General features: G+C 43.5%; 1 protein-coding gene across 1 annotated transcript in view; it reads right to left on the reverse strand.

Moving 5' to 3' along the window:
* PROS1 (protein S) overlaps positions 1 to 12049 on the reverse strand; it is a 124105-nt gene extending 112056 nt beyond the window's left edge. Inside the window, exons 1-5 of the mRNA XM_069760982.1 lie at positions 11793 to 12049; positions 4911 to 5068; positions 4199 to 4223; positions 3680 to 3766; positions 666 to 788 (exon numbers count right to left, since the gene is read on the reverse strand). Coding sequence (XP_069617083.1) covers positions 666 to 788; positions 3680 to 3766; positions 4199 to 4223; positions 4911 to 5068; positions 11793 to 11865 — 466 coding nt within the window. The 5' untranslated portion in view covers positions 11866 to 12049. The remainder of the gene's footprint in view (positions 1 to 665; positions 789 to 3679; positions 3767 to 4198; positions 4224 to 4910; positions 5069 to 11792) is intronic.
* Between the last annotated feature and the right edge of the window lie 14540 nt (positions 12050 to 26589).

The following is a 26589-nucleotide window of genomic DNA, read 5'->3' on the forward strand; positions in this document are numbered from 1 at the left end:
TTATGGGCCCCACATAATCCTCCATACAGTATTATGGGCCCCTTATAGAGCTCCATACAGTATAATGCACCCCATGTAGTCCTTCATACATTTTTATGAACTCCATATAGTCCTCCATGCATTATTTTGGGCCCCATTTAGTCATCCGTACATTATTATAGTCTCATGTAGTCCTCCGTACAGCACTGTAAAATAGACATCACATTAAAAATAAATAAATACTCACCTTTCCCTACCCACTGCTCCGGTCTCTGCAGCGCATCATCGGACCCTCTGCACTGCTCAGCACGCTGAGACATCACAGAGCTTACACGCAGAGGGGGAATGATGGGAGAAGAAGCATCAGCTGACGGCTCCCTCTCCTCTCTTTGTTTTCAAATGGACCAGGACCAGTATGATGCTGGTCAGAGGTGGGCCCAATGCTGACACCGGGCCCCCCCATCTTACGGACCCCATAGCAGCCGTATGATCTGCCACTGCCTCACTGGAAGAATCCGCTGCCGTCCCATGCTGTCCTGTCTGTATACTCTCTTTTGCTTACTCCCAAGCCCAGGAACTGTATATTATAATTACATTTACTCATCTTTTTTTAACACATCATATTGTACTGTACATAAAAAAAAATCCATGCTTATGAGGAGAGCGGGACAGAAAGTGTCACTGACCTTCATCACAACGCACTCCCCGCCAGCCGGGTTTACAAACACAGGTAAAATCTCCTTTCCCATCCTTGCATTCCTTATATCCATCTTTATTACATGGTAATGGCTTACACTGGTCTGGAAGAGCTATGAAATAAATGTGATACACAAATATGCAATACTGGATCAGAATGAAAACTTAAAGAGTAAGCGACATTTCAATGTTTTATTTTTCATAAATTAATATCACGTCAAAATAAGCAGCTTTGTAATATATTTTATCAGAGACATCTGCTTCTGTCGCCTCCTGAGCTGATCATTCTCAATTTGTTCTCTTTTTTTCTTTTTCAAAATTCTCAGTTCTTTGGTGAAGTAGGAAAAGTTGGTGCTCATAAAGTTCTATGGAGAACTGTACCTGTGGTTTCAGAAGAACTTGCAGCGGAATGTCTGTGTCTGACTCTAGCTCCTCCCTCTCCATGGAATTTTAAAAGCACCAACTGTCATCTCCAATCTCAGTAGTGGGAAAATGTATATTCCGTGAATGCAGATGTTACATGTGACTTGAGAGTGAATGGTCAGTCCAGGAAGAGAAAGAAGATGATTTCTCTGATAAGATATATTACAAATGTTCTTACTTTCCTGTGTAATATTGAGTTATGAAATAATTATTATAACAACGGTTTTAATAAAAGGGCAGCTTATGCTATAGCAGACACGGCTTTCCTGATGAATTTCTGGTGAGTTTTTGATGCTACGTATATTTGCTGCTTGAAAAACGCAGCGTCTTACAGATAACAGAAATCTCATTCCCACTGTGCTTTTTTTTTTTTAACTGACCTGCGGTGCGAGTTTGAAATCTGCAAAATGTAAATTTCTCTTGTAACTACGCTGTATAAATAAAGTTTTGTCAAAGCCAAAGACCAGGAAGTATCAAAAACAAACAGCTTTATTTAAAACATGACACACCAAAGCGAGGCAAAAACGCAGCGTCAAAAATGCATATAAAAAAACACCATAAAAAATGCGAAGAAAAACCACAAGTATCCTAATTTACATAATAGGTGCAGAAACGGTGCAGAATATCGGCAACATCAAAAACTCACCAAAAGTTCATAGTAGGAACGTAGCCAAAGGCTCCTATATCAATAAAGTTTTGTCAAAGACAAATAAGAGGTAGTATCAAAAGCAAAGTAGCTTTATTTATACCACGGTATATCAAAAAGAGACAAAAACCACAGAGTCCGAAATGTGGACATGTAAAAAAGCGCACTCAAAAGAGGAATGAAAAAAATAAAGGCAACCTAAATTACTTAATAAATGCAGAAATTCTGCAACATCAAAAACTCACCAAAAAATTGTGGAAAATAGCCTAACACTGTACATTTATTTCAAGGGTGGCATGTAATATGGTACACAGCAGCCACTGCAGGAGAAATGTACTGCCCACTTTTCTGGTGAGAACAGCTTCTATTTCCTTTCACCTTAGCTATTGATGACCTATCCTTAGGGTATTTTCATCGATATCATATTGTCAGGGTCTGACAGCGGAGACCTCCTCAATCAGCTATTTGAAGGCCCTGCAGCGGCAAGAAGTAAATATTTTACAGAGCAGGGAAACCTCAACATCAGACATTGTGTAGTAGCTTTCCCGAGTACTGCAGCGCAGCTCCCATTCACTTCAATAGGAGCTGCATTACCAGTGAATGGCCTTTATTTAATGTGCGGAGTTGTAGTTCTTAACTGCAAAAAATGCTTATTTCTGGCCACTATGGGACAGGGAAACAGCTGATCATTAGGGATGTAAGGTATCGGAAACCTAGCGACTAGTGATGAGCAAATATACTCGTTACTCGAGATTTCTCGAGCACGCTCAGGGGTCCTCCGAGTATTTTTTAGTGCTCGAAGATTTAGTTTTTTTCGCTGCAGCTGAATGATTTACACCTACTAGCCTGCTTGATTACATGTGGGGATTCCCTGGCAACCAGGCAACCCCCACATGTACTTATGCTGGCTAATAGCGGTAAATCATTCAGCTGAGGCGATGAAAACTAAATCTCCGAGCACTAAAAAATACTCGGGAGGAAATCTCGAGCATGCTCGAGAAATCTCGAGTAACGAGTATATTCGTTCATCACTACTAGCGACCTGATTGTGATGACCTATCTAAGAATACAGGAAAAATATGTCTTTATACGGTGTTACCCAGTCGATGGAATAATAAAAATTGAGAGTCCTCAGAGGTGTTATCTCATAATGACTCACCTCACTCACTCATTAAAAGGTATCACCTCTGAGGGCTCATTTTTATTCTAAGGATAGATCATCAATATCGAAATCTTTGACAACCGTCGTTTTGTCATTCTTTGATAATAGCACAATACTTGGATTAAATCCTGTGTATATGTAGACACATTTTCTATTCAGATTCATGATGTCTTTTCTATCAGTCATTCACTTATTTAAACAATTCTAAAGTTCTATCAGTCACCTAAAAAAACAAAAGCTCTGTGTAAATCCATAAGTCTAAGTTCACACAAACTTATTAAAAAAATGGTCTGATTTTCAAAATCTCCGTTGTTATCTGTATGCAATCTGTATGGGACCTGTATGGGATCCATTTTTATACATCAGCAGTTGTCAAAGCTTACAAGACCAAATACAGTGTTCAATGTTAAATAATTGCAATGTGTCAGTAAAAATTGGATGTTGAATGGTTGATCCCTGTGGGAACCAATTTTTGTGTGCACCCATAGACTTGAGTATATGAATCTCATCTGACATCTAGAAGAAACTGGCAGAAAAAAAGGTTTTTTTCACGCGCAGATTCGGTCTTTGAAAAAAAATAGGTCCAATTGAAGAACCTTGGTCCTAGTGCTTTTCATGGACAGCCCTCAGATCGAAAATATGGTTGTGTGAACTTTGCCTATGAATTATCTAGAAATACTGTAGGGCCCCTTAACCTTCTATGAAAGGGATATTAGGGCTCCGTGCAACTTACATTATCTGTACTCATGTACATAAAGAAATAATATACAAACCATTAATGCAAGATCTCAGATCGGCGGGTCCATCAAAATTCAAGTAACTGGCTTTATCATCTTTATCTCGATAATTTCCAATGCAGGCTGTAAAAGATAAAACATGTATGCATAAAAAAAAATCAAACAAAATGTTACAGAAAATAGGCCATTAATGTGTGCTTCACCTCTCTTGATCAGTATTTTTACATCAGTATTTGGTCAGTATTTTACCTCAGCATTTGTAAGAAAAATCAGGAATGGGACAATCAGAGGAAAAGTACCGTATAATAGAAACATATGCACCACTTCTGTATTTATCACCCACTCCTGGTTTTAGCTTTCAAATACTTAGGTAAAAAACTGACCAAATACTGACCGTGGCCTAAGTGAGCTGGGCTTGGGCTCAAGTGCCGGACACAAGGAGAATGTGAATGCGCTCCTTCCTTATGGTGATCATAGCAGAAGTATTAGAAGTTGCATCTACCACAAATAAAAACATTAATATTATAATGCACCTTAACCATTAGCCCTACTTACCCAAATATTTTGGATAAAAGTATTCCTAAAATAAAAAAAATATATATTATAAATATATTATTATAAACATTATTTTAGATAACAAAACAATATTTTGGAAAGTCAAATATTAAAGTGGTTGTCAACTACTCGGACAACCCCTTCTCTAGTACCCTATTCTCACATGTAAAATAAAAACAGCCAATACTGACCCCCGATGCCGGCACTGTTCAAACGATGGCGGCGCCTGGTTGTCCCGGGACTCGCGGCACATTGTTATGTCCCATGAGAACTGACATCCAGAAAAAGTGAGAGAGTTCTCACTTTGGACGTCAGTTTTGCCTGAAGCTGTCTGTTAGTGATACACCAGCCCCGGGAGACTCAGCACTGATGTTGCCAGAATGGTGAAGTGAATACAGGTTGGTCTTATTTTACTTTGGGGGTGTTATCCGAGCATGCTCGTGTCTTAGTCGAGTATTTTTAGGGTGCTCCAAAAAATGCTCGAGTCGCCTCTGCTGCATATCTCGCAGCTGTTTGACAGCTGCAACACATGCTGTCAAAATCGAGGAAGATGGGGCGGAAATGAAAACATCTAGGTAGGAAGGTGCACTGAGATTTTTGGCCATGCCAAGGGTTCACCAAATGCCTGCACTTGAATTAAAGGGAGTCTATCAGCACAAAATAACTGTTCAAATCATCAAGAGAAAAAGTGTGAAAAAAGAACAGACCTTACCGTCTCAGGGTTATTCTCAAAAATCTCCCGGGCTTCTTCTTTATTACACAATTCTTCGATACATTCTCGTTCAAGGTCCCCACCTTTACTCTCTTCAAAAAATGAATTTGCTCTCTTTTTCCGTATAAGAAATTGTGATGCGGCCTGAGAAGACAAAACTATATCCAGGAAACTAAGTTACATCAAAATTTAATGAAGCTATCAAGAAATTAGAAAAACCATGTCTGATATTTTGATATGGTTGTGTTCAAATTTTCCTCAGAGCCCGTGTTTCTGATTCCTTCAAATTTGACAAGGAAAACATGGCTCCCTGTCAGCACTTCACTCTAACCTAATGTCACTTAAGGTGCAGTGAGATGGCTGTATTATCGGACCGAGATCGGAACGCAGTACATGGACTGGACGGCGACTCTCCCGACCCGAGCTTGACAGCTTCATATAAATATAAGACACTGTCATGCACGGGAGAGCCGCCGTCCAGTCTTTGCACTGCGTTCCGGTCTCGGGCTAATTTATACGGCCGTCTGACTGCGCCCTTAAAATCTTGCATGCCAATTCTCCCACAACGTCCACGAGGCTCTCAAGAAAAAGGGTAGAACTATTGGACTCCTAGAAAAATTGGAAAATCTACTAGAATCCTCCCAAAAACTGTCGGAATCTGAGTGCTTTTATATGGCCTTCTTTGTTTGGCATGGCTTTAAAAAAAAATAAAAAATCCTATATTACCTGTCCTAAAAGTTGACAACTATAGTTAAAAGTATATGTATACATACATCTACTATGTCTGCTAATAAATCATAAAAATACATATAAAAAAATATACCGAGTCTCCTTCAAAAACCATCCAACAAACGACTATAATTATACTACAAAGCAGCCTCCATGTAGACCTGGCTATTCTTCATTCATGCCCAGCTTTTGCCTGACTGCTAAGAAAAGGTTATAAATTGGGAAAAAGGGTTAAGACAGCAGGGAAAGGTCATATATGGCTGCTGGGTTGATGAACTACAGATAGGAATGCTGACACTTCTGCCCTAGAGTGCCTTCTGCATCTTCCACACCTCCCTCCTCCTGTCAATTAAGGAGCTCTGAGAGTCTTTAGAGGGTTCATGTTATTAGTTTACACTGCTAGGAGCCCCCAGAATGTGTGTGAAAATGTGATTCCCTGACCCAGGACAATTTAGCTATTAGTATGAGTGGAAGGTGACTACAAAGAGAGTCTAGCACTCAGGAGCACCCTGAGGAGGAGCACCCTCCATGTTTATGTATGACACAGACAATAAACTGATCTTGGAACTGCTTTTCTGTTATTTTGATTGCCCATCACTGAAATGAAGCACTTACTGACAGGTTCACCCCCAGCTGACCGCTCGCTCAGGGTCATAGCAACAAGATACTGTGTGATTAGCTTATCTTCATGGAACCAAAGCTTCATTGTCCAAAGTGGACAAAATCTTTAAAATGAACCCAACAGCTGTTTCATTGTGCCCGAACCATGAGCAGCATTATTTAGATACCGGCTCTAATATTGCAGCCAAGTTTTACTTTGAAACGTTACAGCCGAGGATGACGCAACGAGTCCAAAAGCACGATTCCCCAGCAGCTTCTCCCTGCCCCTATACCCTTTAATGGCAGGTCTCATCCAATACCCACACATAGGGAGAAACCTGCCAGTCAAGGGCAATGGGGCAAGGAGAATCAGCCGGGGACCTTCCTAGACTAGTCATCTGAGATGCAACGCATAGTCCCTGCCCAATGTTTATAAGTTTTCTCTGAAACATAAAAGAGTAAAACATGCAATGACGCAGCCGGTCTCTGATTCATGCTAATTGTGGTTTATGTTCCCTTTAAAGGCTCTTCAGTGACAGATAAGCTTTAAACATTGGGCCCCATATGCTAAAAAATTGCAACCCCAAACACAGATTAAAGTTGGCCTAATCTTTCTATATCACCAGACCATCTAATTTATACTGTAAGAAGAATGTTGTCAGAGCCAAGAAGGATCCAGCATGTTAAATTGCAAAGCCTGATCCTTTTGTTTTCATGGGAGATAAGTTGCGGGGGTGACTGGAACTTGGAACTAGCGTAAAGCATCGGTTCAATGGACTATGATGCATGGACAGACCACGTTTCTCCTGACCCGAACTTTACAGCATCATAAGCATAGATGCATACTCAGGCCATGCTTCACTGACATCTGAATGAGGCTTAAAGCCGATATCGGCAGGATACAAGACATTCTATTGTGTATGGGGGCCTCACAATTATCCTCTGACAGATGATACTGGAGGAGAGAAAAATACGGTTGTTAGAATTTCAACTGCGGGTCCTTTTGTTCTGCGCTGAGAAACGTATGGGTATGGAGCAGTTGAGTGTGCGCGTGTATGGAGCTGTAGAGTGTGCACGTGTATGGAGCTGTAGAGTGTGCATGTGTATGGAGCTGTAGAGTGTGCGTGTGTATGGAGCAGTAGAGTGTGCGTGTGTACGGAGCAGTAGAGTGTGCACGTGTATGGAGCAGTAGAGTGTGCACGTGTATGGAGCAGTAGAGTGTGCACGTGTACGGAGCAGTAGAGTGTGCGTGTGTATGGAGCTGTAGAGTGTGCGTGTGTATGGAGCTGTAGAGTGTGCACGTGTATGGAGCTGTAGAGTGTGCATGTGTATGGAGCTGTAGAGTGTGCGTGTGTATGGAGCAGTAGAGTGTGCGTGTGTACGGAGCAGTAGAGTGTGCACGTGTATGGAGCAGTAGAGTGTGCACGTGTATGGAGCAGTAGAGTGTGCACGTGTACGGAGCAGTAGAGTGTGCACGTGTACGGAGCAGTAGAGTGTGCGTGTGTACGGAGCTGTAGAGTGTGCGTGTGTATGGAGCTGTAGAGTGTGCGTGTGTGTGTGTATGGAGCTGTAGAGTGTGCATGTGTATGGAGCTGTGTGTGTATGGAGCTGTAGAGTGTGTGTGTGTATGGAGCTGTAGAGTGTGCATGTGTATGGAGCTGTAGAGTGTGCGTGTGTATGGAGCGGTAGAGTGTGCGTGTGTATGGAGCTGTAGAGTGTGCGTGTGTATGGAGCGGTAGAGTGTGCGTGTGTATGGAGCTGTAGAGTGTGCGTGTGTATGGAGCTGTAGAGTGTGCGTGTGTATGGAGCTGTAGAGTGTGTGTTTGTATGGAGCTGTAGAGTGTGTGTTTGTATGGAGCTGTAGAGTGTGTGTGTGTATGGAGCTGTAGAGTGTGCATGTGTATGGAGCTGTAGAGTGTGCGTGTGTATAGAGCGGTAGAGTGTGCGTGTGTATGGAGCTGTAGAGTGTGTGTGTGTATGGAGCTGTAGAGTGTGTGTGTTTGTATGGAGCTGTAGAGTGTGTGTGTGTATGGAGCTGTAGAGTGTGCGTGTGTATGGAGCTGTAGAGTGTGTGTGTGTATGGAGCTGTAGAGTGTGTGTGGAGCTGTAGAGTGTGTGTGTGTATGGAGCTGTAGAGTGTGTGTGTGTATGGAGCTGTAGAGTGTGTGTGGAGCTGTATTATATGAACACCCGATTCTTAAGGTACCGTCACATTTAGCGACGCTGCAGCGATCCAGACAATGATCCCGATCGCTGCAGCGTCGCTGTTTGGTCGCTGGAGAGCTGTCACACAGACAGCTCTCCAGCGACCAACGATGCCGGTCCCCTGGTAACCAGGGTAAACATCGGGTTACTAAGCATAGGGCCGCTTAGTAACCCGATGTTTACCCTGGTTACCAGCGTAAACGTAAAAAAAAAAACAAACACTACATACTTACCTTCCGGTGTCTGTCCCCCAGCGCTGTGCTTCTCTGCACTGACTGTGAGCGCCGGCCGGAAAGCACAGCGGTGACGTCACCGCTGTGCTCTGCTTTCCGGCTGGCCGGCGCTCACAGTGCAGAGAAGCACAGCGCCGGAGGACAGACAGCGGAATGTAAGTATGTAGTGTTTGTTTTTTTTACGTTTACGCTGGTAACCAGGGTAAACGTCGGGTTACTAAGCGCGGCCCTGCGCTTAGCAACCCGATGTTTACCCTGGTTACCAGTGAAGACATCGCTGAATCGGTGTCACACACACCGATTCAGCGATGTCTGCAGGGAGTCCAGCGACGAAATAAAGTTCTGGCCTTTCTGCTCCGACGAACGATGGCACAGCAGGATCCTGATCGCTGCTGCCTGTCAAACTCAACGATATCGCTAGCCAGGACGCTGCAATGTCACGGATCGCTAGCGATATCGTTGAGTGTGAAGGTACCTTTACACTTTCGCTGGTCCGAACAACTAAAGCAATTGTTACCATCCACCTTTTGTGTCTCCCCTATTTCCTCATAGGTTGTAAGCTTGTGAGCAGGGCCCTCATTCCTCTTGGTATCTGTTTTGACCTATGTGTTTATTGTTATGCTGTAATATCTATTGTATGTACAAGTCCCCTCTAAAATGTAAAGTGCTGCGGAATATGTCGGCGTTATAGAAATAAAATTATTATTATTAGCTGTAGACTGTGCGTGTGCATGGAGCTGTAGAGTGTGCGTGTGTATGGAGCTGTAGAGTGTGCGTGTGTATGGAGCAGTAGAGTGTGCACGTGTATGGAGCTGTAGAGTGTGCGTGTGTATGGAGCTGTAGAGTGTGCATGTGTATGGAGCTGTAGAGTGTGCGTGTGTATGGAGCTGTAGAGTGTGCGTGTGTATGGAGCTGTAGAGTGTGCGTGTGTATGGAGCAGTAGAGTGTGCGTGTGTATGGAGCTGTAGAGTGTGCGTGTGTATGGAGCTGTAGAGTGTACATGTGTATGGAGCTGTAGAGTGTGCGTGTGTATGGAGCTGTAGAGTGTGCATGTGTATGGAGCAGTAGAGTGTGCACGTGTATGGAGCTGTAGAGTGTGCGTGTGTATAGAGCTGTAGAGTGTGCATGTGTATGGAGCTGTAGAGTGTGCGTGTGTATGGAGCTGTAGAGTGTGCGTGTGTATGGAGCTGTAGAGTGTGCGTGTGTATGGAGCTGTAGAGTGTGCGTGTGTATGGAGCTGTAGAGTGTGCGTGTGTATGGAGCTGTAGAGTGTGCGTGTGTATGGAGCTGTAGAGTGTGCGTGTGTATGGAGCTGTAGAGTGTGCGTGTGTATGGAGCTGTAGAGTGTGCGTGTGTATGGAGCTGTAGAGTGTGCGTGTGTATGGAGCAGTAGAGTGTGCGTGTGTATGGAGCTGTAGAGTGTGCGTGTGTATGGAGCTGTAGAGTGTGCGTGTGTATGGAGCTGTAGAGTGTGCGTGTGTATGGAGCAGTAGAGTGTGCGTGTGTATAGAGCTGTAGAGTGTGCATGTGTATGGAGCTGTAGAGTGTGCGTGTGTATGGAGCTGTAGAGTGTGCGTGTGTATGGAGCTGTAGAGTGTGCGTGTGTATGGAGCTGTAGAGTGTGCGTGTGTATGGAGCTGTAGAGTGTGCGTGTGTATGGAGCTGTAGAGTGTGCGTGTGTATGGAGCTGTAGAGTGTGCGTGTGTATGGAGCTGTAGAGTGTGCGTGTGTATGGAGCTGTAGAGTGTGCGTGTGTATGGAGCAGTAGAGTGTGCGTGTGTATGGAGCTGTAGAGTGTGCGTGTGTATGGAGCTGTAGAGTGTACGTGTGTATGGAGCTGTAGAGTGTGCATGTGTATGGAGCTGTAGAGTGTGCGTGTGTATGGAGCTGTAGAGTGTGTGTATGGAGCTGTAGAGTGTGTGTGTGTGTGTATGGAGCTGTAGAGTGTACGTGTGTATGGAGCTGTAGAGTGTGTGTATGGAGCTGTAGAGTGTGCGTGTGTATGGAGCTGTAGAGTGTGCATGTGTATGGAGCTGTAGAGTGTGCGTGTGTTTGGAGCTGTAGAGTGTGCGTGTGTATGGAGCTGTAGTGTGTGTGTATGGAGCTGTAGAGTGTGTATGGAACTGTAGAGTGTGCGTGTGTATGGAGCTGTAGAGTGTGCGTGTGTATAGAGCTGTAGAGTGTGTGTGTGTATGGAGCTGGAGTGTCTGCTTGTATATGGAGCTGTAGAGTGTGTGTGTATGGAGCTGTAGTGTGCGTGTGTATGGAGCTGTAGAGTGTACGTGTGTATGGAGCTGTAGAGTGTACGTGTGTATGGAGCTGTAGAGTGTACGTGTGTATGGAGCTGTAGTGTGCGTGTGTACGGAGCTGTAGAGTGTGCGTGTGTATGGAGCTGTAGAGTGTGTGTGTGTATGGAGCTGGAGTGTCTGCTTGTATATGGAGCTGTAGAGTGTGTGTGTATGGAGCTGTAGTGTGCGTGTGTACGGAGCTGTAGAGTGTGCGTGTGTATGGAGCTGGAGTGTGCGTGTGTATAGAGCAGTAGAGTGTGCAAGTGAAGGGAGAAGTCGGGAGAGATTACTCAATTATAAGGCTGTCTTTATTTTTTTATGTATTTTTCCACTACTTCCACATTCCCGTTATTAAATGCAGCATAAATTCAGAAGGATGATCCAACATAATGAGCCCAATAGTCACAGGAAATGAGAGAAGCAATCTAAAAAAGTTAATTACATGGTAAACAAAATCATTGTATCCCCAGTAAAAACAAACAAACAAACAAACAAAAACACAAGATGTAAAGAGATGATAAACAACAGGATGTCAATGGCCAATAAAGGAACAGTGTGGATACATGGTGGTCTGTGTTACAGGCCGCACACTATCAGCTCGTAGCACTGTGCCCACTTCGCCCTCAGCATACACAAATGTACTTTGGATTATATGTCGGCCAGAGACTGAGATGCATATAATGCTCTAATATCTCTGACTCCGCAGTTCCTATTAGAGATTCCTGGATGATTACGAAACTCTGACTCTTAGTGTTTATCCCTATTATTACCGTGATACACAACATATAGTGGAACAAGACACAAAGAGAAAGAAGGAAAATACTTACAAGTCCGCCCTTCACACAGGGAAGTAATGAAGAGTGAGGAGGCCAGCAGGACCAGGGTGCTCATTAACATCATGATCCGTTAGAAGAGGAGCCTGCTATGGCCAGGCCTACACAGCACTGTGTGTGAGCTCAGCCCAGCCTCTCATCCACCACACTGGCTGGGGGGAGCTCAGATGCACAAGCTGGAGAAAGGCCCAATGACTCCAGGGCTTTTCCAGGAAACATCCCTCCCCTGACATGACAAGTACACAAACACCATGGGATCAGGTATCCACATGGACTCTTCTGACTTATCGGAACAGTGGGAATTGCAAAACATCTGGGTATTTGTATTAAACAACTCTCCCAGCTTGTGCGGATAAACTGACTGCATGGACTTTTATCTTAAAGGGGTTCTGTGGGATTAACATTTATGGCTCAATCCGTTATGTCAATTGCGTGTTTTTTTTTTCACTAAATGTTGGTGTTTTCACGGCGCATTAGTCTTCATTTAATTTGTGCCTTTTTTAAAGTATATTCTATATGTACACAAAAGTCTTAGTTACTGTAATGTCCACACGGTGTAAGGAATTTAAGAGAGAGTAAGCTTTAACTGTATTTTATTCTTCTCTTTTCCTCCAGCACACAACATACAGCAGCATAAGATTTCCTCCTCAGGCCAGAACTGAAACTGAAAGTCCTCTCAACTCCCGCCCTCGCTTTCTTAACCCTCCGTCACATACAACTGATCTGACAGGCGCTTCTCTTTTACTTTCATTTCTCCTTCCTCACCAGATTGTGAGGAAACCCCCTCCCTCCATGTAGTCTCCTGTCTCTTGAAGGTCTGTGAAACCTGATATCACAGTTGAATTTCAGAGCTTCAGGGGAGAGGATATAGCTGCACAGATCTCTCAGGCTCATTGTATGTGAATACGTCACATTCAGTAAGGTTGGTATTTTATGTTTTTATTCATCACAATAGTTTATTTAGCTTGTTTTATGAATGTATAGCACAAAATGTGAGGATATTTCATAGAAATAAGGGAGATTTTATAAAAGAAAGTGTGCTGCTCAGGCATATACAGTAGTTCCCTAACATATTCCTTCTCTTGCTTCAGATTATCTGCTGAAATGGAGAGGAAAATGTACAATTTATCCAAACAACTTGATGTTGAGGAAGTAACAAACATGCTGTTAGATGATAGAGACCTCACACTGAATGAGGATTTAGGAGAGGAAAGTGAGATTGATTCTCATGATGAGGTGGAAGAATGTGTCCTGGATTCTGAAACAGAGCAAGATGGTGACAGTGGTGAGGATGAAGAAGTTGGATCATATTATATTGGAAAAGATAAAAATACTAAATGGAACAAGAAGCCATTCCATAAAAAACGTAGGGAACCTTTAACCCTCCGTCACATACAATATTCGGACTAACGAGTTCACATACAATGTGCCTGTCAGGCGCCTGCTGGAAAAATACCTATAATATCTAATGTTTGCAATTTCAGTGCTCTAAAAGTGATCAGTGACCTTCATAGGGATGTAATAAAAGAGACTACACATAATCAGTTGCAAAAAAAACATTTACTTAACATAAAACTAATAACTATGAAATACAAACTTTTCAAAACTCCCGCCAAATAGTCCCCAGTTCGACTCTCTCAAAAAAATGTACAAAGAAAATTTTTGAACACAAACTTAATTTTAACCCCTTAATGACCGCCAATACGTCTTTTAACTGACCTGAGATATAAGAGAATAGCCTCCCCATACAGATGACAATCCAGCATCTGTCGGCTGTACACTATAGCTGACAACTTGCTGCACCAGCCACGATCAGTATTTGCACCATCTAAATCTGTTTAACCCCTTAGATGCTGCTGTCAATAGTGACTACATCATTATAAATGGTTAACAGAGTGTGGGGGCTTCTTCTTTGTTACAATTGGTGCCCTCAGATCATGATTGTGTGGTCCGGATGTTTGCCATGGCAATTCATGACCAAATAGCGGCCTTAGAGTCTGACGGCTGTAGTAATCTGTTTAGAAGTTAGCAACATTTAGGTGGTAAAAATACACATTTTCATTTCTGTCATACCACTTTGCATTAATTCCTGTAAAGCACCTGAAGGGTTAATAAACTACCTGACAGCAGTTTTCAATATGTTTAGGGGCGCTGTTTTTAAAATGGTATCACGTTTGTGGGTTTCCCAATATATGGGACCCCTAAAGTCACTTTAAACATGGATAAGTCCCTAAAAAAATAAATTTTGTAAATTTCTTTGAAAAAATGAAAAATTGCTGCTACATTTTTAAACCTCCTAAAATGCTAACAAAATAAAATAACATTTTACAAATGGTGCTGATGTAAAGCAGACATGTGGGAAATGTTATTTATTAATGGTTTGCTGTTGTATGACTATCTGGATTAAAGGGATAATCATTCAAATTTAGAAAATTGCTAATTTTTTAACATTTTTCTCAAATTTTTGATATTTTTTATAAATAAACACAAAAAATGTTGAACAAAATTTACCATTATCATAAAGTATAATGTGTCACGAAAAAACAATCTCAAAATCACTGGGATTTGTTGAAGCGTTGCAGAGTTATTACCACATAAAGTGACACTGGTCAGATTTCAAAAATTTGGCTCGGTCACTAAGGGGTTAAGGTACCTTAACCCCTCTGTGACCTTAGACGTACTATCCCGTCGAGGTGCCCTGGGCTTATCTGACCCTGGACGGGATAGTACGTCATAGCCGATCGGCCGCGCTCACGGGGGGAGCGCGGCCGATCGCGGCCGGGTGTCAGCTGCTTATCGCAGCTGACATCCGGCACTATGTTCCAGGAGCGGTCACGGACCGCCCCCGGCACATTAACCCCTGGCACACCGCGATCAAAGATGATCGCGATGTGCCGGTGGTGCAGGGAAGCACCGCGCAGGGAGGGGGCTCCCTGCGGGCTTCCCTGAGCCCCCCGCAGCAACGCGATGTGATCGCGTTGCTGCGAGGGTCTCCTCACCTCCCTCCCTGCTCGAGCCCCGGATCCAAGATGGCCGCGGATCCGGGTCCTGCAGGGAGGGAGGTGGCTTCACAGAGCCTGCTCAGAGCAGGCACTGTGAAGCAGCCTGCACTCCTATCAGATCAGTGATCTGACAGAGTGCTGTGCAAACTGTCAGATCACTGATCTGTGATGTCCCCCCCTGGGACAAAGTAAAAAAGTAAAAAAAAAATTTTCCAAATGTGTAAAAAAAATAAAAAAAAATATTCCAAAATAATGAAAAAAAAAAAAAATATTATTCCCATAAATACATTTCTTCATCTAAATAAAAAAAAAAAACCAATAAAAGTACACATATTTAGTATCGCCGCGTCCGTAACGACCCGACCTATAAAACTGTCCCACTAGTTAACCCCTTCAGTAAACACCGTAAGAAAAAAAAAAAAAAAACGAGGCAAAAAACAACGCTTTATTATCATACCGCCGAACAAAAAGTGGAATAACACGCGATCAAAAGGACAGATATAAATAACCATGGTACCGCTGAAAGCGTCATATTGTCCCGCAAAAAAAGAGCCGCCATACAGCATCATCAGCAAAAAAATAAAAAAGTTATAGTCCTGAGAATAAAGCGATGCAAAAATAATTATTTTTTCTGTAAAATAGTTTTTATCGTATAAAAGCACCAAACCATAAAAAAATGATATAAATGAGGTATTGCTGTAATCGTACTGACCCGAAGAATAAAACTGATTTATCAATTTTACCAAACGCGGGAACGGTATAAACGCCTCCCCCAATAGAAATTCATGAATAGCTGGCTTTTGGTCATTCTTCCTCACAAAAATCGGAATAAAAAGCGATAAAAAAATGTCACGTGCCCAAAAATGTTTTCAATAAAAACGTCAACTCGTCCCGCAAAAAACAAGACCTCACATGACTCTGTGGACCAAAATATGGAAAAATTATAGCTCTCAAAATGTGGTATTGCAAAAAAATATTTTTTGCAATAAAAAGGGTCTTTCAGTGTGTGACGGCTGCCAATCATAAAAATCCGCTAAAAAACTCGCTATAAAAGTAAATCAAACCCCCCTTCATCACCCCCTTAGTTAGGGAAAAATAAAAAAAAATGTATTTATTTCCATTTTCCCATTAGGGCTAGGGTTAGGGCTAGGGTTAGGGCTAGGGCTAGGGTTAGGGCTAGGGTTAGGGCTAGGGTTAGGGCTAGGGCTAGGGTTAGGGCTAGGGTTAGGGCTAGGGTTAGGGCTAGGGTTAGGGCTAGGGTTAGGGCTAGGGTTAGGGCTAGGGTTAGGGCTAGGGCTAGGGTTAGGGTTAGGGCTAGGGTTAGGGCTAGGGCTAGGGTTAGGGTTAGGGTTAGGGCTAGGGTTAGGGTTAGGGCTAGGGTTAGGGCTAGGGTTAGGGTTAGGGTTGGGGCTACAGTTAGGGTTGGGGCTAAAGTTAGGGTTAGGGTTTAGATTACATTTACAGTTGGGAATAGGGTTGGGATTAGGGTTAGGGGTGTGTCAGGGTTAGAGGTGTGGTTAGGGTTACCGTTGGAATTAGGGTTAGGGGTGTGTTTAGATTAGGGTTTCAGTTATAATTGGGGGGTTTCCACTGTTTCGGCACATCAGGGGCTCTCCAAACACGACATGGCGTCCGATCTCAATTCCAGCCAATTCTGCGTTGAAAAAGTAAAACAGTGCTCCTTCCCTTCCGAGCTCTCCTGTGTGCCCAAACAGGGGTTTACCCCAACATATGGGGTATCAGCGTACTCAGGACAAATTGGACAACAACTTTTGTGGACCAATTTCTCCTGTTACCCTTGGGAAAATACAAAACTGGGGGCTAAAAAATAATTTTTGTGGGAAAACAAAAAGATTTTTTATTTTCACGGCTCTGCGTTATAAACTGTAGTGAAACACTTGGGGGTTCAAAGTTCTCACAACACATCTAGATAAGTTCATTGAGGGGTCTAGTTTCCAATATGGGGTCACTTGTGGGGGGTTTCTACTGTTTAGGTACATTAGGGGCTCTGCAAACGCAATGTGACGCCTGCAGACCAATCCATCTAAGTCTGCATTCCAAATGATGCTCCTTCCCTTCCGAGCCCTCCCATGCGCCCAAACGGTGGTTCCCCCCCACATATCGGGTATCAGCGTACTCAGGACAAATTGGACAACAACATTTAGGGTCCAATTTCTCCTGCTAACCTTGGAAAAATACAAAACTGGGGGCTAAAATATAATTTTTGTGGAAAAAAAAATATTTTTTATTTGCATGGCTCTGCGTTATAAACTGTAGTGAAATACTTGGGGGTTCAAAGCTCTCACAACACATCAAGATGAGTTCCTTAGGGGGTCTACTTTTCAAAATGGTGTCACTTGTGGGGGGTTTCTACTGTTTAGGTACATTAGGGGCTCTGCAAACGCAATGTGACGCCTGCAGACCATTCCATCTAAGTCTGCATTCCAAATGGCGCTCCTTCCCTTCCGAACCCTCCCATGCGCCCAAACGGTGGTTCCCCCCCACATATGGGGTATCAGCGTACTCAGGACAAATTGGACAACAACTTTTGGGGTCCAATTTCTCCTGTTACCCTAGGGAAAATACAAAACTGGGGGCTAAAAAATAATTTTTGTGGGAAAAAAATTTTGTTTTATTTTTATGGCTCTGCATTATAAACTTTTGTGAAGCCCTTGGTGGGTCAAAGTGCTCACCACACATCCAGATAAGTTCCTTAGGGGGTCTACTTTCCAAAATGGTGTCACTTGTGGGGGGTTTCAATGTTTAGGCACATCAGTGGCTCTCCAAACGCAACATGGCGTCCCATCTCAATTCCTGTCAATTTTGCATTGAAAAGTCAAACGGCGCTCCTTCCCTTCCGAGCTCTCCCATGCGCCCAAACAGTGGTTTACTGCCACATATGGGGTATCAGCGTACTCGGGACAAATTGGACAACAACTTTTGAGGTCCAATTTCTTCTCTTACCCTTGGAAAAATAAAAAATTGGGGGCAAAAATATAATTTTTGTGAAAAAATATGATTTTTTATTTTTACGGTTCTGCATTATAAACTTCTATGAAGCACTTGGAGGGTCAAAGTGCTCACCACACCTCTAGATAAGTTCCTTAGGGGGTCTACTTTCCAAAATGGTGTCACTTATGGGGGGTTTCAATGTTTAGGCACATCAGTGGCTCTCCAAACGCAACATGGCGTCCCATCTCAATTTCTGTCAATTTTGCATTGAAAAGTCAAACTGCGCTCCTTCCCTTCCGAGCTCTCCCATGCGCCCAAACAGTGGTTTACTGCCACATATGGGGTATCAGCGTACTCAGGACAAATTGGACAACAACTTTTGAGGTCCAATTTCTTCTCTTACCCTTGGAAAAATAAAAAATTGGGGGCAAAAATATAATTTTTGTGAAAAAGTATGATTTTTTATTTTTACGGTTCTGCATTATATACTTCTGTGAAGCACTTGGTGGGTCAAAGTGCTCACCACACATCCAGATAAGTTCCTTAGGGGGTCTACTTTCCAAAATGGTGTCACTTGTGGGGGGTTTCAATGTTTAGGCACATCAGTGGCTCTCCAAACGCAACATGGCGTCCCATCTCAATTCCTGTCAATTTTGCATTGAAAAGTCAAATAGCGCTCCTTCCCTTCCGAGCTCTCCCATGCGCCCAAACAGTGGTTTACTGCCACATATGGGGTATCAGCGTACTCAGGACAAATTGGACAACAACTTTTTGGGTCCAATTTCTCCTGTTACCCTTGGTAAAATAAAACAAATTGGAGCTGAAGTAAATTTTTTGTGTAAAAAAGTTAAATGTTCATTTTTATTTAAACATTCCAAAAATTCCTATTAAACACCTGAAGGGTTAATAAACTTCTTGAATGTGGTTTTGAGCACCTTGAGGGGTGCAGTTTTTAGAATGGTGTCACACTTGGGCATTTTCTATCATATAGACCCCTCAAAATGACTTCAAATGAGACGTGGTCCCTAAAAAAAAATGGTGTTGTAAAAATGAGAAATTGCTGGTCAACTTTTAACCCTTATAACTCCCTAACAAAAAAAAAAATTGGTTCCAAAATTATGCTGATGTAAAGGAGACATGTGGGAAATGTTACTTATTAAGTATTTTGTGTGACATATCTCTGTGATTTAATTGCATAAATATTCAAAGTTTGAAAATTGCGAAATTTTCAAAATTTTCGCCAAATTTCCATTTTTTTCACAAATAAACGCAGGTACTATCAAAGAAATTTTACCACTATCATGAAGTACAATATGTCACGAGAAAACAATGTCAGAATCACCAGGATCCGTTGAAGCGTTTCGGAGTTATAACCTCATAAAGGGACAGTGGTCAGAATTGTAAAAATTGGCCTGGTCATTAACGTGCAAACCACCCTTGGGGGTAAAGGGGTTAAGTACTATTAAAAACATATTCAATCAGAAGTAGATGCTGACGTTTCCCCAGAAAAGTCACACTTGCAGAGCAAATAGCAAGAATTACACACCATTTTTGCATGTGTCAGGCAAATTGCTTTATGACATTTGAGACATTCATAATTTGAAAGCCTTCTGGTTCCGCTTTCTGTTTGGCAGGTGGTGCATCTCCTTCTTTTGTGAGGTGGTGCAGATGGTGACTTTTCACCATCATCTTCTGGGCGGAACCTTTTGAGCTGAACTTGAAGGCGAGAGGGGATACCGATTGTTTTCACGCTTCTCCTGCGTAGCTCTCCAAGTACTAGTTCATGGGCCAATTTTTTCAGATACAATCGTCTACGGAGTGGTTCAAGCTTGTTTTCAAGATAAATTACTTGTGAATTTATACCACCCAAATTCAACATAGCAAAAAATATGACCATTGGCCAGCGTTTGATGTTTCTGCTGACGTTGAAAGTAGAGCACATCTGATCTGCTGTATCCACACCCCCTTTGGTGGCATTGTAAAATGTAACTATCTCCGGGGTTTTTTCTGCCCCAGTCCCAGGATCGATGGCAGCATCATCATGAAGTGTTGATAGAAGAAGTACGATTTTTTGGCATGTGGTACATAGGAAACTAAAGCCTTTCCATTATGGAATGCAAACATACTGCTGTACTGTTGTCTCTCTTTCACACTTACAAACTGTGGCGGCAATTCCCTTTTGTTTTTTCTTACAGTTCCCACATATGACAGCTTCTGAATTTTCAGATAATCAATCAGATCACAACTTGTAAACCAATTGTCAGCTGTAATATTGCGACCCGATCCAAATAAGGGTTCAGCCAGTCTTTTTACAACATCAATGGGTTTGTTGCTCACACAGTAAGGACCTTCTGGTTGTTTTCCTGCATAAACTTCCAGGTTGTAAGTGTAGGTCTTACTGGCATCAACAAGGGCATACATTTTTATTCCATATTTGTTTGGCTTTGATGGAATATATTGACAAAAGGCACATCTACCACGAAAACCAGGGAGCATTTCGTCAATAGTGAGATTCTCTCCAGGGCAATAACTTTGTTTACAGTTTACAACAAATCTTTGAAATATATCACGAATTGGAGCAAGTCCGTCATGTGTTTTGCGTTCGGTTCGGGTAGTTCTGTCGTCAAACCGAAGGAAACAAATTAGAATCTTGAATCTGTTTATGGACATAACAAGGCTAAATTTTTCAACTCCATCCCCATCTTTACCCCAAAGTTCCTCCAAACTTTGTCTATTTGCCCTATAAGCTCCTGCAAGGTACAGTAATCCAAAAAAAGCACGCAGTTCTATTTCATCTGTGGGCTTGATGGTTCTGTTGCAGATGTACTTGTCCTTTATAATGTCTATATATTGGTTGGTATATGTGACAATAGAGTCCAGAATGTCATCTGTAAATATACTGTTCCAGCATTCAACTGCAGTTTTTGCATTACGTGCAGTTCCTATTACTGCAGGAAGGTGAGTAATAATGTTTAAACTCTGAACATCTCATGAAGTACTGTTCAATCTATTATGAAAAAAATAGAAGGAACATGGCACAACTTCAAACCTACCAAGACATTGCAGTCCACATACACTGACATCACAAGCAAAGAGAGTACTAACTAAAGTAGCATTCAAGAGGCCCAGGGTCACTCTGGAGGAGCTGCAGAAATCCACAGCACCGGTGGGAGAATCTGTCCACAGAGCAACTATTAATCCTATGCTCCACAAATATGACCCTTGGGAAGAGGAAGAAGCCATTTTTGAAAGCAAGCTATAGGTAGTCCCATTTGCAGTTTGCAAAACGCATGTAGGATACACAGCTAGCATATGGAAGAAAGTGGTGGTGGCAGCATCATGCTGTGGGGAGGCTTTCCTTCAGCAGGGACAGGGAAGCTTTTTAGGCGGTGTGCACACAATGCGGATTTCCTGCGGATCTGCAGCGGAGTTTTCCGCGCAGAAACGCTGCAGATCCGCACTGTGATGTACAGTACATGGCAAATCAATGGGAAAAAAAAAGTTGTGCAGATGGTGCGGAAAAATCAGCGCGTAAACGCTGCGGATTTAAAAGAAGTGCATGTCACTTCTTTTGTGCGGATCTGCAGCGTTTCTGCACCCCTCCATGATAAAAATCCGCAGTGGTAAAAACCGCAGAAAATCCGCACAAAATCCGCATCAATTCCGCATAAAAGCCGCACAAAATCCGCAGCAAATCTGCACCTGCGTTTTCTGCCAGGAGATGTGGATTTTGTGCGGAAAATTCTGCACCCCAATCCGTAACGTGTGCACATAGCCTTATAGTTGATGGGAAGATGGATGGAAATACATACAGTGCAATGCTGGAGAAAAATCTGTTAAAGGCTTCAAAAGAATTGGGACTGGGACATAGGTTCATCTTCCAGCATGACACTGACCCTAAACATTGACACTGACCCTAAACATACTGCCAGAGCTACGATGGAATAGTTTAGATCAAACCATATTTGTCATGGAGTTACCGCAACAGAGCAGTGCCAGAAGACGGCAGCGTCTGATGGCTCCTGCTTCGCCGCTGAGAAGAAGCACTTCTAGGGTGTATTAAATGTTTGTTTTCTTTCAGCAGGACAGGGGTTAATCGGCCATGTGGAAATCACTGCATTCAGCTGTGCTCGGTTAACCACTCCTCTCTCCTATAAAAGCTAGGCCTTCTGGCCAGGTCCTTGTCTGAGTTAGCACTTGCTACATAGACCTAGAGTGAGAGGAGCTGGTGTGGACAAGGAGAGCATTGAGGACTTTATTGTGTGACTGTTGCTTGGTTTGTTCGCTTGGAAATTCCTCATCCTTACCTGCCTTATTTTCTTCCCCCGTCCTTCACACGCTGGTTAATACTTGTTATTTGTGAGAGTATATTTTGTGTGAGTGCAATTTTCTGTTACCCTTGTCTTTGTTCCCCTCTATGTCGGGTTGGTGTACTACGGTACACAGTAGCGCCTCTCTTCCCCGGGTGGGGGAGGGGGACAGACACAGGGCTGCAGCTAAGAGAAAGGGCAAGGGCGGAGGCCCCGGCATCCTCGCCATCTGAGGTATCCCGGGGAACAGGGTGAACTTGGGCGCCCCCTAGAGCTAGGGCCAGGAAGAGTGCCCCTAGTCCCAGTTTACTCGCCAGTCCTATCGTGACAATATTCATGTGTTTGAACGGCTCTGTCACAGTCCATACCTGAATCCCATTGAGAATATGTAACAAGACTTAAAATATGCTGTTCACAGACATCTCCATCCAATCATGCTGCGATATTTTGCACAGAAGAATGGGCATGAATTTCTGCCTCTAAATGTGCAAAGCTGGTAGAGACAGACCCCAACAGACTTCCAGCAATAATTACAGTGAAAGGTGGTCCCACAAAGTATTGACTCAGGGGGGCTGAATACAAATGCAAGTCACAATTTGCAGATTTATATTTTTAAAATATGTAGAAAACAATGTATTTTCTTTACACTTTACAAATACTTGTTACTTTCTGTTGGTATCTACTATACAATTGTCTAAGGGGTACTTCCATCTGTCTGTCTGTCCTTCTGTAACGGTTATGCGTTCGCTGATTGGTCTCGGCAGCTGCCTGTCATGGAAAATGTCAAGAAAATGGCCGCTCCTTACTCCCCACACTCACTGCCCGGCGCCCGCATACACCCCTCCAGTCTGCCCTCACACAGGGTTAATGGCACCGCGTTATGCCGCGATGTAATGCAGTCCGTTACCGCTGCTATTAACCCTGTGTGGCCAAGTTTTTTACTATTGACGCAGCCTATGCAACGCCAATAGTAAAAACATTGAATGTTAAAAATAATTAAAAAAATAAAAAATGATTATATACTCACCTACGCCGCCTTTCCCGCTCCTCGCTATGCAACCGGCACGTTCCGGTCACACGGAAGGTGTGGCAGAAGGACCTGCCATGACGTCACGGTCATGTGACCATGACAAGGACCTTGCCACTTGCAATGCAGCGGTCCCGGGAGTGTGGCGAGGAGCGGCAAAGGCGGCGGATGGTAAGTATAGCAGGACTTCCAACGGGCCTTCGGAAGGTGAGTATATGTTTATTTTTTTTTTTACGTCTCTATACTACGTGGCTCTGTGCTGGGCAATATACTACGTGGCTGGGCAATATACTATGTGGACGTGCATATTCTAGAATACCCGATGCGTTAGAATCGGGCCACCATCTAGTATCACATAAAATCTCAATAAAATACATTTAAATTTGTGGGTCAAATGTGAAATGTGAAAATAACGGAAAAGTTCAAGGGGTATGAATATTTTTTCAAGACACTATATTATAGCTTGCATAAAGATGGTTTTGTTGCAATCTGTTCAGAATGGAGTTGACAAGAAGATGGTGTGAGTGTAGGTCTTTCTAGAAGACTAGAATGTCATCTAGATAAAGATGTAACAAAGTGCTGGAACGCAGATGGTGTTGCATAATGTGAATGCAAAACTAAATATTTATGATAATCATGAGTGTTGAACGCTGTCTTCTATTTGTCGCCTTCTTTAAAGGGGTTGTCCGGTAATTTATCATTGATGGAATATCCTTAGGACAGGTCATTAATGTATGATCACTGGGGGTGCAACATCCGACATCATCAGCTGAATAGAGGGTAATGTTCAGTTCCCGGCAATGGCCTCTCTTCAGTCAGCAGAGCTGTGCAGCTCCGAAACTGAGCAGTTCTGGCTGCCGACACCGGAGAACAGCACATTGGCAGGGGTGCTGGCTGTTGCACCCCCAAAGATCATATATTGATGACCTCTGCTAAGGATAGGCCATCGGTGTTAAAGTCCTGGAAAACCTCTCTAATGTGGATTAGGTTAGATCTAATTTGATGAATTGTTTCAAATAGTTCTGAGATAAGGGCCAATAGACAATGGTGTTTTAGTGTGATTTTATTCAGAAATGTTTTTATTCACAAAGAAAAATACTGCACTGGCCAGAGATACAAATCAGGAACTTGCAGGAGGCAGATAGATAATGGCAGCAACATATGAAATCAGCAACTTGCAGCAAATAGAGAACGGCAGGAAAGCAGTGCTGAAAAGGCAAACTGGTTACGTACTGTACATACAGAGGTGATCTGGAATGGTAGACAGGAATAATCTGGGACTTATCATGTAAAGACATTGATGTGAACAGCACCAGTGTTAGCTGAGTCCAGTCAGAGTACATGTAGCAGCAGAGTTTATAGTACAATATCACCAAGATTTACAGGACGTAGCTAATAAGTAGTTGAAGATTGTGGAATAACAAGTAGAGGTTTGCTGCAGAGATGCTGAGACAACTGATTGAAGTGGATGATTGTAACGTCTGCCTGAGGCCACAGGCTCAATTGGCTGCCTTAGGCAAAGTTCACATTTGTGTTCGGGGGCTTTGCAGAGGGCTGCGTACGACCTCTGTTAAGCCCCGCCTACTTCCGCATGCGTCCTGCGTACCTATCTTTAACATTGGGCATGCAAGACATGCAGATGTATGCGATTTGTGAGGATGGCGGGCACGTCAAAACGACACATCCGCATGTCCTGTGTAACCAATGTTAAAGATAGGTACGCGGGACGCATGCAGAAGTATGCGGAAGTAGGCGGGTCTTACCCGAGGACGTATGCAGCCCTCCGCAAAGCCCCCGAACGCAAGTGTGAACTTAGCCTTAGGCTAGGTTCAGATTGCGTTAATGGGACCGCGCTAACGAATAGCGTTGCACGGCGAAATTAACGCCGTGCAACGCGTCCGTTAGCGCGCCCATTGGCAGCAATGGAAACGTGCATCGCTAGCGCGTGCCATTTTCAGCACGCGCTAGCGATGTGCCGGTGTTTTGTGACGCGCCCGAGGTCCGTTCCCTGCTCTCGCAGATCGGGGATCTGCGAAAGCAGGGACGTTAAACGCGACCCCGAAAAAGACATTGCGTTAGCGCAATCCGCTAGCGCTTAGCGCTAAACGGATTGCCATAACGCAATCTGAATCTAGCCTTAGGCTAGAGTCACATTGCGTTAGGGCAGTCCGTTTAGCGCATAGCTCTACGGACTGCGCTAACGCAATGTCCCAAAAGGGATCGCATTAGCCGATCTCGCTAGCGCAGATCCCCGATCTGCGCTAGCGAGGAACGAACCGCGAACGCTGCAAGCAGCGTTCGCGGTCCATAACTCAAATGACGGCACATCGCTAGCGCACACCCAATGTGGGCATGCGCTAGCGATGCGTTCGCCATTACAATCAATGGCGGCGTTAACGGACTACGTTACATCGCGTTATGCCGCGGTGTAACGTAGTCCGTTAGACGGGGTCACATAACGCAATGTGACCCTAGCCTAAGATAGACATGGCACAAGCCACTCCATGTGGCAGCCTCCAGAGGAATCTTAATACCCCTGTACAAGGATCTGGTTTTACAATAGGATCCAGTAGAAAGCTACCATGGAAGACTTGCCATCCAGAGGTAGGAATGGATGCCTAGCAAGGTCAGAGCTGGGAGGACATGAGAAGGACAAAATAAGGATCTGTAAGAATAGTCAGAAACAAGCCAGGGTCAAAACAGGAATACACTAAACCAAAGAGGAACAGAACAAACACAACCAGCCACTAAACTATATCTTGGTGCTTCCAGCAACAAGCTGGAATTCAGAGTAAGGTGTGATGATTTCCCACTGGGTGGAGCAGGGAGCTGATAATTTTAGCTGAAGCACACACTGCCAGGCTGGATGGCACCATAGGTCCCAGCCCCTCTAAGTTTAGTGGCTGGACAGAGACCACCATCCAGACCTTCTGGTACTGACATCTCCTCTATCATCAGTTCTGCCTGCAGAGTGAACACAACAGCGCATGGCGACAGAAGCAGAAGTTGCAGGAGCAGGTTTTGGTGGAGATGTGGCAATGATATGGCAAATTCCTGTAAAACATGTGTTAGCTGAATGATATGTTTCCTGAATACTCAGACAGCACTGGCTGCCTGAGCCGGACTCAGAAGCATTGGGTGATGATGCCAGAGTTTTTTGCTGGATTACCACATTAATAGGGAATAGACTAGCACAGAGGAAGCTGGCATAAAAAAGTAAGCTACGCCTTGTTCCTTAACCGGTTTAGGTGAGTAAAATGATGTGGGTTTGCTTTCATTAGCATCTCCTATTAGCCATTATTTTAGAGAGGCATAAAAAAAACCTCTCCATCAGGAATGTTAGGCCAGACACACCTGTTCTGGGGACTGACCATCAATCAGACAGTTATGGCAATGCAAACAGATAGTTGACCCCTTGTAAGAAGTTATGTACAATTTACAGGTTTTTTATATGCTGATGTCATTAGCTTTTGTCATTACGTTTCCTGCAGTAATTTGCA

This window comes from Ranitomeya imitator, chromosome 3 (assembly GCF_032444005.1).
Source record: "Ranitomeya imitator isolate aRanImi1 chromosome 3, aRanImi1.pri, whole genome shotgun sequence".
Taxonomy (NCBI): Eukaryota; Metazoa; Chordata; class Amphibia; order Anura; family Dendrobatidae; genus Ranitomeya; species Ranitomeya imitator.